At 53.3% G+C, this 16,228-nt stretch overlaps 1 protein-coding gene and 1 long non-coding RNA gene across 2 annotated transcripts; one reads left to right on the forward strand and one right to left on the reverse strand.

Moving 5' to 3' along the window:
- Nucleotides 1-1,229: 1,229 nt before the first annotated feature.
- FKBP4 (FKBP prolyl isomerase 4) lies at nt 1,230-8,620 on the reverse strand. Its single transcript, NM_001082310.1, is given in 10 exon segments — nt 1,230-2,019; nt 2,991-3,230; nt 3,703-3,888; nt 4,087-4,170; nt 4,257-4,347; nt 4,840-4,996; nt 5,267-5,387; nt 6,102-6,244; nt 6,623-6,767; nt 8,513-8,620. Coding segments are annotated over 10 exon segments (1,377 nt in total). The 5' UTR covers nt 8,618-8,620; the 3' UTR covers nt 1,230-1,914.
- A 225-nt stretch (nt 8,621-8,845) lies between these two features.
- Nucleotides 8,846-14,848, forward strand: LOC138843866 (uncharacterized). Its single transcript, XR_011378990.2, has 2 exons — nt 8,846-8,955; nt 10,740-14,848. It is a non-coding gene; the product is annotated as an uncharacterized LOC138843866 (long non-coding RNA).
- Nucleotides 14,849-16,228: the final 1,380 nt, after the last annotated feature.

Below are 16,228 nucleotides of genomic sequence, written 5' to 3' on the forward strand. Positions count from 1 at the left end.
AACAAAACATCTTCACAAACAGCTTTAATGTTACGTAACCTACTGCCCTGTGTTTTGTTATTGGAACCTTACAGAAGCATGCAGAACCTGAAGGTACCTCAAGACTTGCCCAGCCTCCTGAACCTCATGGAACAGTTTGAATGTTTGGAGACCTCATGTTACACTTTCTTTCCATTTAATTGAGGCTGACATGCTAAGTACTTAATGAGAGATAGCTATTATGACTACCTGCAGGGGCAGGAGTCTAATTTTTATTTGAAGGGCAAATTGGCAGAGATCTTCCACCTGCTGGTTCACTCCTTAAATGCCTACAACAGCTGAAACTAGATCAGGTCAAAGCCAGGAGCCTGGCACTCACCCGGGGTTTCTGATGTGGATGGCAGGGATCCGACCACATACACCTTCAGCCAGTGCCTCCTGGGGTGTACTTTAGCAAAGTCAGGAGCTGGGACCTGAACTCAGGCACTCCACCATGGGATGTGGGCATCCTAAGCAGCCACAGCTGCCACGCTAAATGCTTCTCACAAATCTAATTTCAAAACACCAAAAGGATCCAGATGTAGAAGAGACCCAGCAGTAACAATGGGATTCCTCAATGTACAGCATGACTTGGAGAAACTCTTCACAAATTAACCCTCCATGATCAAAGTATGGAGCAATTCCTCTGGAGGGAATTGTACAGGTGTGTGGGAATAGATTACTCCACCAGTTTGTGAAGACGCAGGACGTAAGAAACAGGCCTAGATACAGGCTCTCACCTACAGCCAAGATCACACAGAGCAGGCTCAGCGTGATGACCTGGCCACTTGGCTTCTCCCAGGCCCCAGCAGGTCACAAGGGTGCAAGCAAGGCCAGACAACTCTCCTGGATCTGAAGTACATGTGTCCACTTTCAAACAAACATGATCCCAGTTTTCTAGATGTTTACAATCCCTTCTGTGCGTCAGGGAAGAAAACCAGAGGTACTAATGCCCCACCCCCACCCTAGATGTCTAGGAGGTGGACTGCTGGGAACCTACAGCAAGGCCATGGTAGTCCTGGCTGTAGTCTGTGCAGTTCTCAGGGGGCCCTGTGCAGCAGGGAGGCTTCCCGCCCAACTACTGCGAATCCATCGGGTGCTGCACTTGTTTCAGTGGGGCTGGGGACTAGGTCAGCAGCTCCCCTGATTTGCCTCTATCTACACTGTACCCCCTTCTGGAGCTGGACAGAAAGGGCTGCCTGACACCCAGGTTTTATTGTTTCCACTTTATTGCTCAAGCACAGAACTTGAGGCGAGCCTGGACTTTCAGCAACGTGCAGAGAAGAGGCTGACAGGGTGGGAGGGTGGGGATACAACCTGGCTGAGAAGGGAAACTGCTAGGAAGGCCAATACCAGAATGGGGGACGGGGGTGGTCTTGGACACCAGACACAGTCAGCCACACCATCTGGGGTGAGGAAGGGACTGAGAGGTAACAGGCACAGCAATGGTTTCCCCACCCCCAGCACCCACCTGGAGGCCACAGTTTGAAAGGGACTGGGAGAGGACAAGGATCAGGAAAGCAGCTGCCCAGGAGTCGGTCTCCCTCTCCACCCTGGTTTCACATCAGACCCCATCCCCACCACTTGCCCCCTTCTACCATTTGCAAAGTAGACCTAACAGAGGGAGCAAAATGCACGAACATTCAGTTGCGTGTGTGTGGATGGATGTACATTCACGTGTGATGGGGGAAGGGGGGCGGGTGACACTCCCTAGAATCAGCCCTACCTCAGCGTTCCCAGCCTAGTCTTTCCCCCCTCCTCGCAAAGCCACCATCCAACCAGATAGAAAAATAAAGGTCTAAGTCACTCAAAATTCTTCAGTTTTTACAAAACTAACAGGGTGGAGTAGGGCAGGGGAGCAGGAGGCGGGCAGTCGCAGGAGTCAGGCCAGAGAGGCTATGCTTCTGTCTCCACCTGAGACTGGCTTCCAGCCACGTCGTTCCGCTCATCCTTCATCTCTGTGTCCATGGGATGGTCGCCTGCGGCCACTTCTGCCTTCGCCTGCAAGCAGGAAGAGGAAGGGGCTGACCTCCTAAGTAAAAACACACATGCAGGGCCTACACAGAAGTTTTCCTCGTTGCTCTGTCCTGGACAATCTGTACGTAGGCGAATCACACCTTACAAGGTCACTTGTTGCAGTAGTTTAGAACTGTGCACAACTCGTATGGTAGCCACGACTGCATGTGGCTAATTCAACTGATGCCGTCTAAGGGCAAAATATACATTGGATCTTAAAGACTTAGTTTGGAAAATAAACATGCAACTCAAAAATTACATGTACTGCGAGTCAACTAAAATATTAAAATGTAACTCCATCTCTTTTTACCTTTGTAAACATGGCTGCCAGAGAACTTAAAATTTCCCACGTCCTTTGTTAGACAGGGTTGCTTTCTAACACTGAAGACTAAGAAACAGGGCCCTGGTTAAGACACACTGCATGCACACAGTCAAATATGGTGTGTGAAAGGATGTGAACGCTCTCTAAAATGCCACCGTAAGAGAAGCTTCCTGCTAATATTCTTTGAAACACAGCCAGTATGTTGCTTCTGTGAGGGAAAGGGGGAAGGCAACATGCATGCATGTATCGTTCACACGAGGGCCCCCAAAAAGTTCACGGAAAATGAAATGAAAAGATGGTGATTTTGGCACGAAAATTTCTGAAATCCATGCATAACTTCTTTTTCCATGATCCATGTTTTCCGTGTACTTTCTGCAGCCTCAAGTATGTAGGACGTGTGTTGGAATAATGCACAAAAGCTAGAAGGGTCAACTGCTTCTGGGGACAGGCAGGCTTAACTCTGGACCCTGAGGGAACACACACTCGCCTTACTCCTCCAGGGAAGAGGGCAAGTTCTGGTTTCTAGGACTGGCACAGACAGCGAGCCACGAAGAGCCCACCCCAGCTGGGCTGAGCAGAGGACAAGCAAGTGCCTTTCTCTGTTCATTCCAACCCTGCTCTATCCGGCCCTCACCTTGTTCTCCTCCTCTGCCAGCCTCTCAAACATGTTGGCGTAGAGCTTCTTCTCCCGGGCAATCTGCTTGCGGATCCGCTGCTGGCACACAGCCAGCTGGGCCTTAGCCGCTTTGTTGCTGGGGTAGAGCTGCAGGACCTTCTGGAAGTCAGCCCGTGCCAGGTCAAAGTCGTTCACAGCCAGGTGGGCCTCTCCCCGGCGGAAGAGGCCCTTCTCGTTGTTGCTGTCCAGTTCCAGGGCCTGAGGATGCGGGGAAGAGGCAGCACAGTGAGAGGGCAGGCCCTGAAGCCCGCCTGACCAAGGCTGGGCTCCACAGGATGAAGAGGAACGGAAATGGCTGACTCTAGCCCACAAAGAACAAGGTATGGCGCATTGAAGGGAGAAGACTGAGGTCTAGGTAGGAACCTCGATCATTCAGGAGGCAGAGGAAGACGACAGCAGGCATCTGGTCAAAGAGGAGGAAGGCTGCCACCTCCATTGTCTTTAGGATCAAGCCGGTGGATGAGAGGCTGGGAACCACGTTGGGTGAACACCGAAGTTCTTCCCACCCAGCGCTTCCCCCATCTCTCCCCACCAAAGCCAAGGTGCGTGCTACTCACAGCCCCCGACTCGGGGCTCATTGTCTCTGCACTCCCACCATTCCTGCCCTGCTCAGGAAGCTTCCTTGGCCCTGCCTGTGCTCGCTGCCTCCACAGCCTCTAAGGGGCCTCACCTTGTTACAGCTTTCCACGGCTGCCGAGAAGGCCTGTAGCTTCAGGTGACACATAGCCAGGTTGAGGTGGGAGGCCAGGCGCAGGGCCTGTGCCTTTTGCACTTCCTCACTGGAAAAACTTGACTCGTATTCCAGCCAAGACACAATCTTCTTGTACTGTAGCAGAGCCTGCTTGTACTTGCCTTCCTGCAGTGGGAGGGAGGGTTCAGGCACCCAGCACAGCTTCGGTGTCACCAGTCTATCACAACTTGTAGACACCTGTGACCCACAGGCAGGGGCCATCTCCTCCTCGCCCCTGAGACCACTGAGCTCAGACACAGCAGGTGCCAAGCCCCCAGGGCAGCCCTCCCAGGGGTGTGCTTAGCAGCGGCCCCGTCTGCTCACCTTGAAGTACACGGTGCCTCGCTCTTTCACGATGGCGCTCTGCTCCAGCTTCTCCTCCGAGCTCATCTCCCAGGACTCCTTGGCCTGCCAGCACCCAGGGGAGAAACACAGCTGTCAGCGCCCGCGGAATCTGCGCCTGGGTGGGCAGGGAAGACGCCGTGCAAACTCACCTTCTCAAAACTCTTGAGGTGGACTTCATATTTCAGCTCAGCATATGGCGGGATCTGAAACTTTTCCTTCCCAGCATTGCCAAACGCGTAACTGCAGGGTTAGAAAGGCTCCGGGTCAGCTCGGCAGCCCTAACGTTTCCCCCTTTCCTCTCAACTACCTCCCCACCCCATGCTTTCAGACCTGGGCCCATTGTTTCCTGTTTGGCAAAATGTTCCCTGACCTTGGTGGTCCCTTAGCATCTTCTGTGAGCACACAGTGGTACGACTACTAATTTAGGAAGGCAGGAACAATGTTCTGTTAGTCCCTGAACCTCGAGATTTTCAGCACCACTATCGTACCTAACAGGTGCATCTCAATAAATGGCGAGTGACTCAATTAATGGGAGATTAAAATCTTAATGTTGGCAGGAGACAATCTGCAGCAATGACTGAAAAGATATGCTTTGATCCAAGGCAGACAATCGTGGCCACGCTTTGACACACATGTGGTTGAGTTGCACCCAGCACACGAAGGGGAAAGGACACAAGTGGCCAGCTCTACCACTCATGGTCTGGCACTGGCTCTAGAGCACCCCCTGCTCACCTGGGCTTGAGGTACAAGATGGAATGTTCGCCTTTCTCCATGCGCTGAATGGCCTTCTCTAGCCCACAAGGCAGATCCAGACTCTCCCCCTCGCCGACCTCAAAGCGGAGTTCCCGCTGGTCAAAGAGCCGGTCCTTGTAGTACCCTTCCAGTGCGACTAGCATGCAAGAGGCAGTATGCCAGGGTGTGAGAGGGCAGGGGACCAAGGAAGGATGCCAGCAGCCTCCCTAGGTCACCCATCACTTCTTGTCCCCAAGATACCCCTGCTGTGGTCTCAGACCTGGAGGGATATTAAGAGTGTATTGTCCAATCCCAAACCTTATAGTTAAGAAAATAGGCTCAGAGAAGGGAAGTGACTTAGCCAAAACCATCTGGTCCCCAGGTGTGCATCAGTATCCAAATCCCAGACTCAGCGGAACTGACTCACCCTCCACAATAGCACCATCGTTGGGCCTAGCATAGCCTTCACCCCGAGTCCGTATTCTGCGGATGATTCCGCCGTCTTCGTCGTCTGTCAGATCCTCTCCCTTGAACTCAAACAATTCCACCTGTGGCAAAGACCCAAGATGACACAGATCCTTCCCCCACGAACTCCTCGATAGTGCATCACCACCTCGCCCTCAGCCAGGAGTCCCTAGTGAACGACCAGATGGATCTGACCACCAGGGCCTTTAACCAGAAGCTCTGTTGTTTCAATGATGGTGGTGAGTGCAGACCATGTGGATTTAAGTTAACTCAGGAGAGCCAAGGTCTGCCCCACTCCAAGAGATGTTTCAGACAATCTCAATCCACCTTCCTTGAGGAAAAAGAAAGCCCAATCCATGCCACCACAACTTCCAGGATCTTCTGGGCATTCTCTGAGTGTCCACTGATGGGCTCAGGCACTCCTAGACTCAACAGTGCCAGTTCCATTCCTCAGTGAGGCCTCGCCTCAGCCCCCACTGCAGCCCAGAGCAAACAAGTCTCAGCCCTCCACTCTGTCTCTGTGACTGCCGAGTTTCTGTCCTCCCAGAGCTTGCAGTTACCACCACCACCCGTCTGCCGCAGGAGCTGCTCTCAATCACCTCCTCCTACCTGAAGCTTCCATTACCGCCACATCTGGCAGCAGCAGAGCCAGCTGCCCTCCCCATTTCTCCTCCTGGGCCAGGCTCTCAGCCTCGGCTACATTGTCTCCAAGAGGCAGGAAGGGCTGGAGGGCAGCCAGCCACTGGGCTGAGATAAGGCCTGGCCTTGTGCCCGGGTCTCTGTGGTTGGACACTCACCTCGAACACAAGTGTGGCGTTGGGGGGGATCTTTGGAGGGCTGCCTGCCGAACCGTAGGCATATTCGGGTTTGCAGGTGATGCGGCACAATTCCCCCACCTTCATGGTTGCAACAGCAATGTCCCAAGCCTTGATGACCTCCCCTGCAGATACAGAGGCAAACAGGACCCTCTCAGCAGGGGTCTCTGTTCAGTGTCACCCGAGAAATGCACCAGGAGCTAAGAGGCCTGGCTGCATGAAGTGCTGCCGTCTCAGAACTCTTAACCTAAAACTCAATCCCGGGACAAACAAGTTCAAGAAGCAGGACTGTGCACCCCCAAAGAGGGAGTCAGGGTGAAAAGGTGTGTGTGGGGGGAGACAGCAATCACCAGAGTCACAGAACAGAAGGAAGAAAAGAGTGACGGACACAGTCTGCAGTAAGCCACCCCACCTTGAGCTGGGTTCTGGGAATATGCTTTCAGCTCGCCAGATAGCTCCTAGCCACCCCGAAGCCTTCCGGCCAGCCCACTAGCCATGCCTACCTTTTCCCAGGTCAAAGGAGAATTTGTCCTTGCGGTCCAGACTGGAGTCAAACTTCGTGCCATCCAAGAGCCAGCCAGTGTAGTGGACAAAGACTCGGTCCCCGATCATGGGTGTCTCGGTGCCTGTGCCCTCTCGCTTGATGACCTGGGAAGAAGTGAAGAGCGTGAGTAGCCCGGGGATGGGGCAGAAAGGGCAGCAAAGCTCACACCTCTGCAGCGAACCTAAAGGGACTCTTGCCTCTATCCAGATTTGAGGGCCCCAATCCTCAAGTGACTCCCAGCTTTCTAGAGGGGCTGCAAGACTGAGCTGGTAAACTGGAGACAAGAGCCGAGCTCCAGTTTTTGCTGCATGCTGTGGGATAAGCTGCCCAGCTATGATGATCCCTCTGAGATCTTGCAAGATCACACAGCAAAGGTTGGATAAAGGGTTGTCAGCAGCAGCAAAGGGGGACGTATCCTTGCAATATTTCCTCATTCTTCCCAAGCGCCAGTGGCCATCAGACCAGGGCCTGCTTTGGAGGCAGCCGAAGGAGAGGAGCATCAGTACTGGGAACAGGACAGTTTGCAATGGGTCGAGCACACTGGGTGACTGGTGAGACGCAGGCTCTCCAACAGGCCCTGACCTGGGAGCCAAATAAGCCCTGTTCAGGTAAGAATACTTCCCAGGAACACTGGCTTCTGACCCCAGGCCCCAACAGGCCCTGACCTGGGAGCCAAATAAGCCCTGTTCAGGTAAGAATACTTCCCAGGAACACTGGCTTCTGACCCCAGGCCGTGAGGAGTAGAAAAGACAAAGGCCAGGGCTGGAGGGTGAAGGGGAATGACCCTTCCCAGAGTAATAACCTTGTGGAAAACAGCAAGGTGCTGCAGACAACCGGGAAGCCACATGGCCACGTGGGAGCAGCTGGGGCAGGGGCTCGCGGCCGCAGGCACATGGTTGAAAGCCAGGCGGACTGCTTGCACCAGGTCAAGCTCCCTGAAGCCTCTGGCTTTGCACAATGGCTGGGCTGAGCAGTGGGCGGCCAGGTAGGCAGATGCAGAGGATGGAGACAAGGTATGAAACGCCAGCCGGGAGGTTACCACCCTGGGCTTTCTGCAGAACGGGTTAGGCATAACCACAGGCTGGCCAGACCCGGTTCAAAGGTGCCTCCCCCGCCCTCCTCAGGCGCCGAAGCAAAGACCCTCCTCCTCCTCGCCCTACACTTAAAGCCTCGCCCGGGGAGGGGGGGGGCGGCGAGGATTACCGGAACTACAGGTCCCGGCAGGCACTGCTCCTGGCCCTCCCTGGGCCGAGGGAGCGGGCATGGCAGGGTTGAGCAGGTGACCCCGGGCGAGCGCCAGCGTTTGGAACCCGGGGCGCCGAGCGTGGTGGTGGTGGGGCGCCGAGGGCAACGGGTCGCACAAAGAGCTCCGGGCCAGGAAATGACTCCGGGAGCCGCTTCGCGTCCAAGCCACCGTCTCACCGCTAGGGCGGACGCGCTCTCACACCATCAGCGATCGGGCGATCCAGGGACTTCCCATCTCCATTGGGCAGCCCGGCCGGACCGTGGGGTCGGGGACAGGTGAACGAGGGGCGGTGCGGGGGCCGGCGCGGTGCGCGGCCCGCGGGCGCCCCGCCCCTCTCGACCGCCCCGTGCACGCCGGAGTTGGCGCCGCAGGCTCGGCCCCTGCCCGGCCCGGGCGCGGCAGGGGAGGGCCTGGGCCCAGACCCCTGGCTGTCCGGGAGCCAGCAGACGGCTACGCCGTGACCCGCGCACCCGCACCGACTCCTTCCGGCCGTGTGGAAGCCTCTGCCACCCCGGATAACGCCGCCCGGCCCGGGAAGGCAACGCGACGGCCGCGGGCTACGGGACCCGGCGGCCGCTCCCGCCGCAGCCGCCCAGCCCTCACCTTCAGCACGCCTTCGTCTTGCTTGGGGCTGATGTCCACGCCCTCGAGGGGCAGCGGCGCCGACTGCGCCCCGCTCTCGGCCGCCTTCATCTCCTCGGCGGTCATGGCCGCTCGGAGCCCGCTGAGTCCGTGGACCGAGCGCAGCGCGAGCCAAACCCTCCCGAACGCCGGGCCTGCCCGTGAGGCGTGCGGCGACGGCACTGGCGGCTGCCGGGCGTGCGGACTGGCCGCAGCTCGCGCTCTCTGCAGCCGGCGCGCTCGGAGCCCGCGGCGGAGGTGGACGGCGGCTGAGGGCGCGATTGGTCCCACCCCGCCGCGAGGGAGGGGCTGGGAGGAGCTGGCGCGCGAGCGGGAGACGGAGGGGGCGGGGGCGGAGAACTTTCTAGAGTCGGCGGCGGCCGAGCCGGTTCTGGCTGTTTTAGTGCTTTAGGGCGCTTGGACGGGTACGTTTTCCGGGTCACTCCGCGCACTGCCCGGCTCCCTTCGGGGGGCCCTGCGACTCTGGGGACCACTCCCTCAGCGCTCTCCCGGGGCCCTCCCCACAGCTGGCTTCCAGATCCTCCCAGATCTTTCTCGATCCCGCACCTCAGCCACCTCCCCCCCTCCCGCCCCGCTTCCGCGCCCAGCACGCCGGCCGCTCCAGATGGCCGTGCGCCCCGCGGTCCCGCGTGGTTTGCGGGGGCCGCCCCGCCGGCGCTGGCGGCGCGGGGAAGGGAGACTGAGGGCCAGGGAGCCTGGCTGGCGAGCGCGTGACACAGAAGCTGGGGAAGCAGCCCTGCCGGGCCAGAGCCGCCACCTTCGCGCTAGGGCGAGGAGCGAACTGCTGGGCTAAGGGGCGGGCTCAGGATAGGGGGCGGCGGGACCGGGACCGTCCTGGCTGGAAATGAAACCACCCTTTCGGTGAATTCTGCAAGAAGTACTTCTAACGCTCCAAGTCATTCCATGGTAGCAAAGGCCCGTGAGAAAGAGTGTTTGATTCCTAAGGGTTTATCGTGGTGGGTTACGTGGCTGTAGGGCAACTGCATACCTGGCGGTCAGTCGCCCACAAGATATCTAGAGGGAGCCTTGATTTTTATCCAGCGCTCAGCTGCAGTTAGTGCAGGGTCCAGTGAGTGATTGCAAATTGGCTACGTGCATTTGTTATTCCAATATAATAAACGCCCCCCCCCCCCGCCCCCGCGCGCTGTGTTGTCAGCTGTGTGCCTGTGCTGTGTTAGGCAATCTCATCTAGAAAAACTGAAAAAGTTGTTATATCTGAAATTTCCATGTTATAATTTGATACTGCCAGAATGAGCCTCTGTGAGCCCACCTGGCTCAGCTCGCAAACTCTGGGCCCACACCTCATTCGTGAAGTCTCCTCTTTTTTCACAGCTGGTATTTTGGCCACCTTGGGCTGTTAATGCACTTAAACATTAAAAAAAAATACATGAGGGTACATTGAAAGATTAGAGGAGGGGTAGGTGTTCAGCAGAGCGACTCAGACGCCTGCATCCCATATCAGAGTGCCTGGGTTCCAGTCCTGGTTTTACTCCTGATTGTGGTGGCTTGCAGTGGATGCAGACTGTGGGAGGCAGCAGGTGATGGCTGGTTGGGCCCCTGCCACCCACGTGGGAGGCCCAGATAGAGTTCCTGGCTCCTGGCTTTGGCTTGACTGAACCTTGGATTGTTGAAGGCATTTGGAACTGAACCAGCAGATGGGAGATCTAGGTCTCTCTCTCTTTCAAATAAATTAAAAATTTTTAAATGTAATGGTAAGTGGACTAATACACGAGTTTAATTTTGGTGCAAAAACATTGAATCCTTGCACAGGTTTTTGTTGTAATCATTTTCCATTAACTTTTTGCAGACTTCTCATGTGCCTGGATTTCAGAATTTTTTCACCAAAATTGATCTTTTCATTCCATTAACCAGTAGCTTCCTGAAGTACCCTGATGCTATTTGAATCACTCCAGAGAAAGTGAGATGAATATAGGCTATGTACACGGATGCACACACATGTGTGTTACATAACATACAATACCATAAAATGAAAGACTGTGCCACCAGCCTCAGAGTTGCAACATTCCCGATATAAAACTCTGCCAAAAATGTTGTGCAAAAATGGTTAAAGCCTCCGACAGAATTTCTTGGTGCTTGTGGTGTCTGTTGATCGGAACAACTCAAACTCTACTGACCGAAAAGAGCTGCACATTTCGTAAAAACGTGTCCTTTGTTTATTTCTTTTCAGGCTCACTGTTCTATTTTCCTGCGGTTTAAAACAGTAGGCCTGGTGTCAGCTGTGCACAGTGTGCAGCACTGTGGTGTCAAGGTTGAGCTCCTGGGCTCTGGATCCGAGTCACCTGGTTCAAATTCCAACACAGGCTCTGGATTGGGTTTACCTGGGTTCACGGCGCCGAGGAAAGCAGAGGTTGGAGTGGATGAGTTACTAAACAGCGTGTGGCGTGCAGGAAGGAGGTGGATGTGGTCGGTGCCTGTGCCTCTTGCATTTAGCTACCCAGAAGACTCAGCGGTCCCCACCCAGACAAGGCTCAGCCCCACTGATTCAGAGGAGTGCTGCTCTTCAGATGCTAAATCACATCTGTACCTTTTGCCCTTTAACACTTGATGGTGATCTTGACCGGCTAATATAGCTCCCAGTAGCTTTGTGTGCTGATATTTTGTAATTCCACCAGGACTGGAAGACCACATTGAAGCTAAAGATTCTCTCTTCTCTTTTGAAAATTTATTTATGTATTTGAAAGAATGACAGACGGAGAGAAGCTGCATGGCTGAGAAATTCAGAAATGATGGTTCCTTCAGTATAATGTTTAACTTCTGTGATTAGTTTATGCTAACTTTTTTTTAAGTTCTATTTTTATTTTATTTTATTTGAAAGGCAGAATTAGAGAGGGAGAGATGAGAGAGAGAGATCTTCCATCTGCTGGTTCACTCCCCTAGTGGCCTTAATGACCAGGATTGGACCAGGCTGAACCCAGGAATCAGGAGCTTCTTTCGGGTTCCCCACGTGGGATCAGGGGCCCAAGCACTTGGGCTATCCTCCACTGCTTTCCCAGGTGCATTAGCGGGGAGCTGGATCAGAAGTGGAACCACTGGACTTATACCCGTGCCCGTGCCCGTAGGGGTTGCCAGGGCTGCACATGACAGTTTAACCTGCTATACCACAATGCTGGTTCCTGCGCTGACATTTTAAAACATTTGCATTCTAATAGACACATTAGCAGAGAGCTGGATCAGAGGTGGAGCAGCTGGGACTTGAACTGGCACCCATGTGGGATGCTAGTACTGCTTACCTGCTACACCACAATGCCAGCCCCAGAGTTGACTGGTTTTGCACACCATTCACAAGGACTCATGCAGTGTACTCTGTTGTGCCTGGTTATTTCATTCATTTCATTGCAATAGGATTAGTTTGTTACCTTTTATTGCGTTGTAATAATCCATGGTCTGAATATACCATACTTCGCTGTCGCTCCCCCTCTTCGTGGAGGAACGACACAGGACCCTGCGCTGTTCTTTCGTCTGCTCGGCCCTCCCCGGGTTTGCTGCTGGTTCTTCCCGGGTTGGCTACTATCCCTTCCACCTCCGTGGAAGGGCAGTTCCCCCTGGCCACATTCCCCACTTCCGCAGGGGAGCGGCACACCGCCGGCCGGCTCTTCTCGGGGGCTGCACAGGTGTTCCTTCAGCTAGATGTTCCCCATAGATGTTCCTGGTGCATGCCGTCTCTCTCCTCCTTTATAGTCCTCCTCCGCCAATCCTAACTTGGCTGCCCACACGCTGAGTACGCTGCTCTCCTCCAATCAGGAGCAAGTCCTACAGTTTATTAGCTGAACTGGAGGCAGCTGTGCGGAAGCTGTTTACTTCTCTCCCAGCGCCATATTGTGGGAGAGCAGATGCACAGAATAAGTCCTAATTCCAGTAACTCAGTCTAGTCCGGATTGCTCCCCACAGATCCCCCTTTCTTTTTATTTTTTGGCGTTGATACGCGCCTGTCTTCGGTGTCCCGCGGCACACACTCTGCTCTACTTGCTAGAGTTGCCACAGGTTCTTACAAGTCCTATCAATCAGGCAAGCCGAATCCGGGTCCTCTCTTCGCCATGTTGTGAGGAGGTTTCTAGGCACTGATGCATGCCTGTGTTCGGTGCCCTGCAGCGCATGCTCTGCTCTGCCTGCAGGGGCTTACAAGCCCTATCAGGCAAACCGAATCCAAGCCTTCTCATTGCCTTTTTGTGGGGAGGCCTTACTGATGTTAATTCGTGCCTGTCTTCGGTGACCTGCGGCACATAAGCTGCTAGCCGCCGCAGGTGCTCATCGTGCTCATCGCCTCACTTAATCAGGCAGACCGAATCCAAGCTCTCACATTGCAGTGTTGTAGGGAGGCCTTTCTATTTCTCTATTTCTCTATCTCCGGGCATTCCTATTTCTCCCATTTTACTTCTATCTTCCAGCATTCCTATTTCTCTCACTTTACTTCTAAACTTCTGTTTCTCTTATCCCCGCAGCTTCCCGGTGCCTCGCCCTGCCGGCAGCTTCCCGGCTTTGCGCCGCTTCAGCCAGCGCCTCTCTCATCTGCGCGGCTCGGCTTTGCGCGCACACTCCGCGGTCTCCGCGCTTAACCCTTTCGCGTCTGAACCATGGCCTCGCGCCAGCCCCGCGTTCCCTATGTACTTGAGCCCCGCACGCTCTGTCTGCGCGCGGCAGCCTCCACGAGTCACACAGCGTAGCTTACATGTCCGCCACTAGCATTCAATCTAAGTTCCCCGGGCTAGCCTGGCGAATTCAACCCAGCTTACGTCTCCGCCCCACGGTTTGGCTTCCCGTCCTTTGCTCCCTGGGCTAATCAGACGGATCCCAACCAGGCTTACGTTTCAGCTTCTGGTTTCAACTTTTCGCCCCCTATTCCCGGGCTAACTTGAGAATCCCAAAGTGGCTTTCGTTTCCGCCTTGGCCTGCCCCCCGCGGCTTCAATTTCCCTAACATTTTTCTCTACCCAGTATGTTTCTCCAAGCTTTCCTCCAACAATATTCCTCCCTCATTTCTCCTGGCCTCTCCCCACAGTCCGTATCCGAGTCTGTTTGTTCTAGCTTTCACTTTCGCTTTCGACCTTAGAGATTTCTCCCAGCTTCCCCCCGTAGTCCGTATCTGAGTCTATGCCTAGGCTTTCAATAGCTTCTTCCGGCACCCTTTTCGTCCGGCTTTTCCCTAGGCTATTTGCTAGTTTCTCTCTCCGGTATTTTCCCAGTTCTTCCCGTTTCTTCCCTCCTAAGTTTGCTATCCGTCCTAGGTTTCCTATCCGAGTCACGGCACCATTATGTCGCTCCCCCTCTTCACGGAGGAACGACACTGAACCATGCCTAGGCTTCATATCCGAGTCACGGCACCATTATGTCGCTCCCCCTCTTCGTGGAGGAACGACACAGGACCCTGCGCTGTTCTTTCGTCTGCTCGGCCCTCCCCGGGTTTGCTGCTGGTTCTTCCCGGGTTGGCTACTATCCCTTCCACCTCCGTGGAAGGGCAGTTCCCCCTGGCCACATTCCCCACTTCCGCAGGGGAGCGGCACACCGCCGGCCGGCTCTTCTCGGGGGCTGCACAGGTGTTCCTTCAGCTAGATGTTCCCCATAGATGTTCCTGGTGCATGCCGTCTCTCTCCTCCTTTATAGTCCTCCTCCGCCAATCCTAACTTGGCTGCCCACACGCTGAGTACGCTGCTCTCCTCCAATCAGGAGCAAGTCCTACAGTTTATTAGCTGAACTGGAGGCAGCTGTGCGGAAGCTGTTTACTTCTCTCCCAGCGCCATATTGTGGGAGAGCAGATGCACAGAATAAGTCCTAATTCCAGTAACTCAGTCTAGTCCGGATTGCTCCCCACACTTCGCAATCTTTTGTTGGTGATGTTGAGGTTGTTACTAGTTTTTAGCTATTATCAATAAAGCTGTGAACATTTTTATCCATGACTTTTGATGTATATAAATACTTATTTTAGTTTGGTATATATGTAAGAAATGTAGTTCCTGGGTCATTTTTTTTTTTTAATTAAAAAAAAAAATTTAAATGGCCTATTCCCCAAAGTCGTTGTATCGTGTTACACTCCCACCAAGAGCCTATGAGAGTTCTAGTTGCTCCACATTCTTGCCAAAACATGGTATTGTCTGTCCTTTTAATTTTAGCCTTTCTGGAGGACTGTAATTCTATGTAATTTGATAGTGAAGTTGAACATTTTGTCACATTATTGACCACTGGAATAGCCACATTTTGGAATATTTATTCAAATCTTTAACCTATTTAAGAACATTTCATTGTCTTTCATTATTTTTTTTAATAAATTGAGCAAGTCCTTGGACATGTGCTTTGTGACTTTTTTTTTTTTTTTAAAGATTTGTTTTATTTGAAAAAGACAGAGTTACAGACAGAAGTATTTCACTCCCAAGATGCCACAATGGCCAGAGCTGCGTTGATCCGAAGCCAGGAGCCAGGAACTTCCTCTGGGTCTCCCACATGGGTGCCAGGGCCCAAGGACTTGGGCCATCTTCCATTGCCTTCCCAGGCCACAGCAGAGAGCTGGATTGGAAAAAGAGCAGCCGGGACTGGAACCGACGCCCATATGGGATGTTGGCGCTTCAAGCCAGGGCTTTCACTGGCTGCGCCACAATGCCGGCCCATGTCTTTCATTATTAATTTATGGGATTTCTCATAGATTAGATTTGCTTTGATAGTTATATATATATTGCAATAATCTGGTTTGTGGCATGCCTTTTTACTCACAGGTTGGTATTATTTTTGGTGACCAGATAATGAAATTAATGTTTAAAAAAGACTATTGGAAAGTCAGAAAGAGGGATAAAAGAGAGATTGATCAATCTTCTATCTACCTGAACCTGAACTCCCCAGATGACTGCAACTGCCAGTGTTGGACCAGGGCTGAAGCCAGGAGCTTCATCCAGGCCTCTCTATGTGGGTGGCAGGACCCAAACACTTGGACTGTCTTCTGCTGCTTTTCTCAGGCCATTAGCAGGGACCTGGATCAGAAATGGAGCAGCTGGGACAGGAACTGGAGCCCATATGGGAAGCCAGTGATGTAGGCCAAGAGTTCACCTGTTATACCACAGTACCAGCCCCTGAAATCTAATTTATTAGTCTTTTATTTATTTATTTATTTATTTATTTTTATTAGAGACTTGTGTGAATGTCTTCTTTGAGAAATCTTTGCCTTTCCCCTGGTCATGAAATAGTATTTTTTTTTAAGACTTATTTATTTATTTGAAAGTCAGAGTTACACAGAGAGAGAAGGAGAGGCAGGGAGAGAGAGACAGAGAGAAAGAGAGAGAGAGGTCTTCCATCCACTGGTTCACTCCCCAACTGACTGCAACATTTGGAGCTGTGCCCAACTAAAGCCAGGAGCCGGGAGTTCCTTGGCCCAAGCACTTGGGCCATGGCAGAGAGCTGGATAGGAAGTGGAGTAACCGGGACTCAAAACTGGTGCCCATATGGGATCTAGCGCTGCAAGTGGCAGCTTTACCCACTACGCCACAGCACCAGCCCCTAAAATGGTATTTTTTTATTCTAGAAGTTTTTTGTTTGTTTCATTTTTAGTATTTGGGTCTGTGATCCATGTGAAATTCATTTCTACATGTGGAATGAGAAAGGGAGTCAAGGGTCATTTTTTTTCTATATGGGAAGAAGGAAGGCCCTTAAACTTTTTTTTGACAGGCAGAGTTAGACA

The sequence above is a fragment of the Oryctolagus cuniculus genome, chromosome 9 (assembly GCF_051225735.1).
Source record: "Oryctolagus cuniculus isolate XC-2025 breed Fujian yellow rabbit chromosome 9, ASM5122573v1, whole genome shotgun sequence".
Lineage (NCBI taxonomy): Eukaryota > Metazoa > Chordata > Mammalia > Lagomorpha > Leporidae > Oryctolagus > Oryctolagus cuniculus.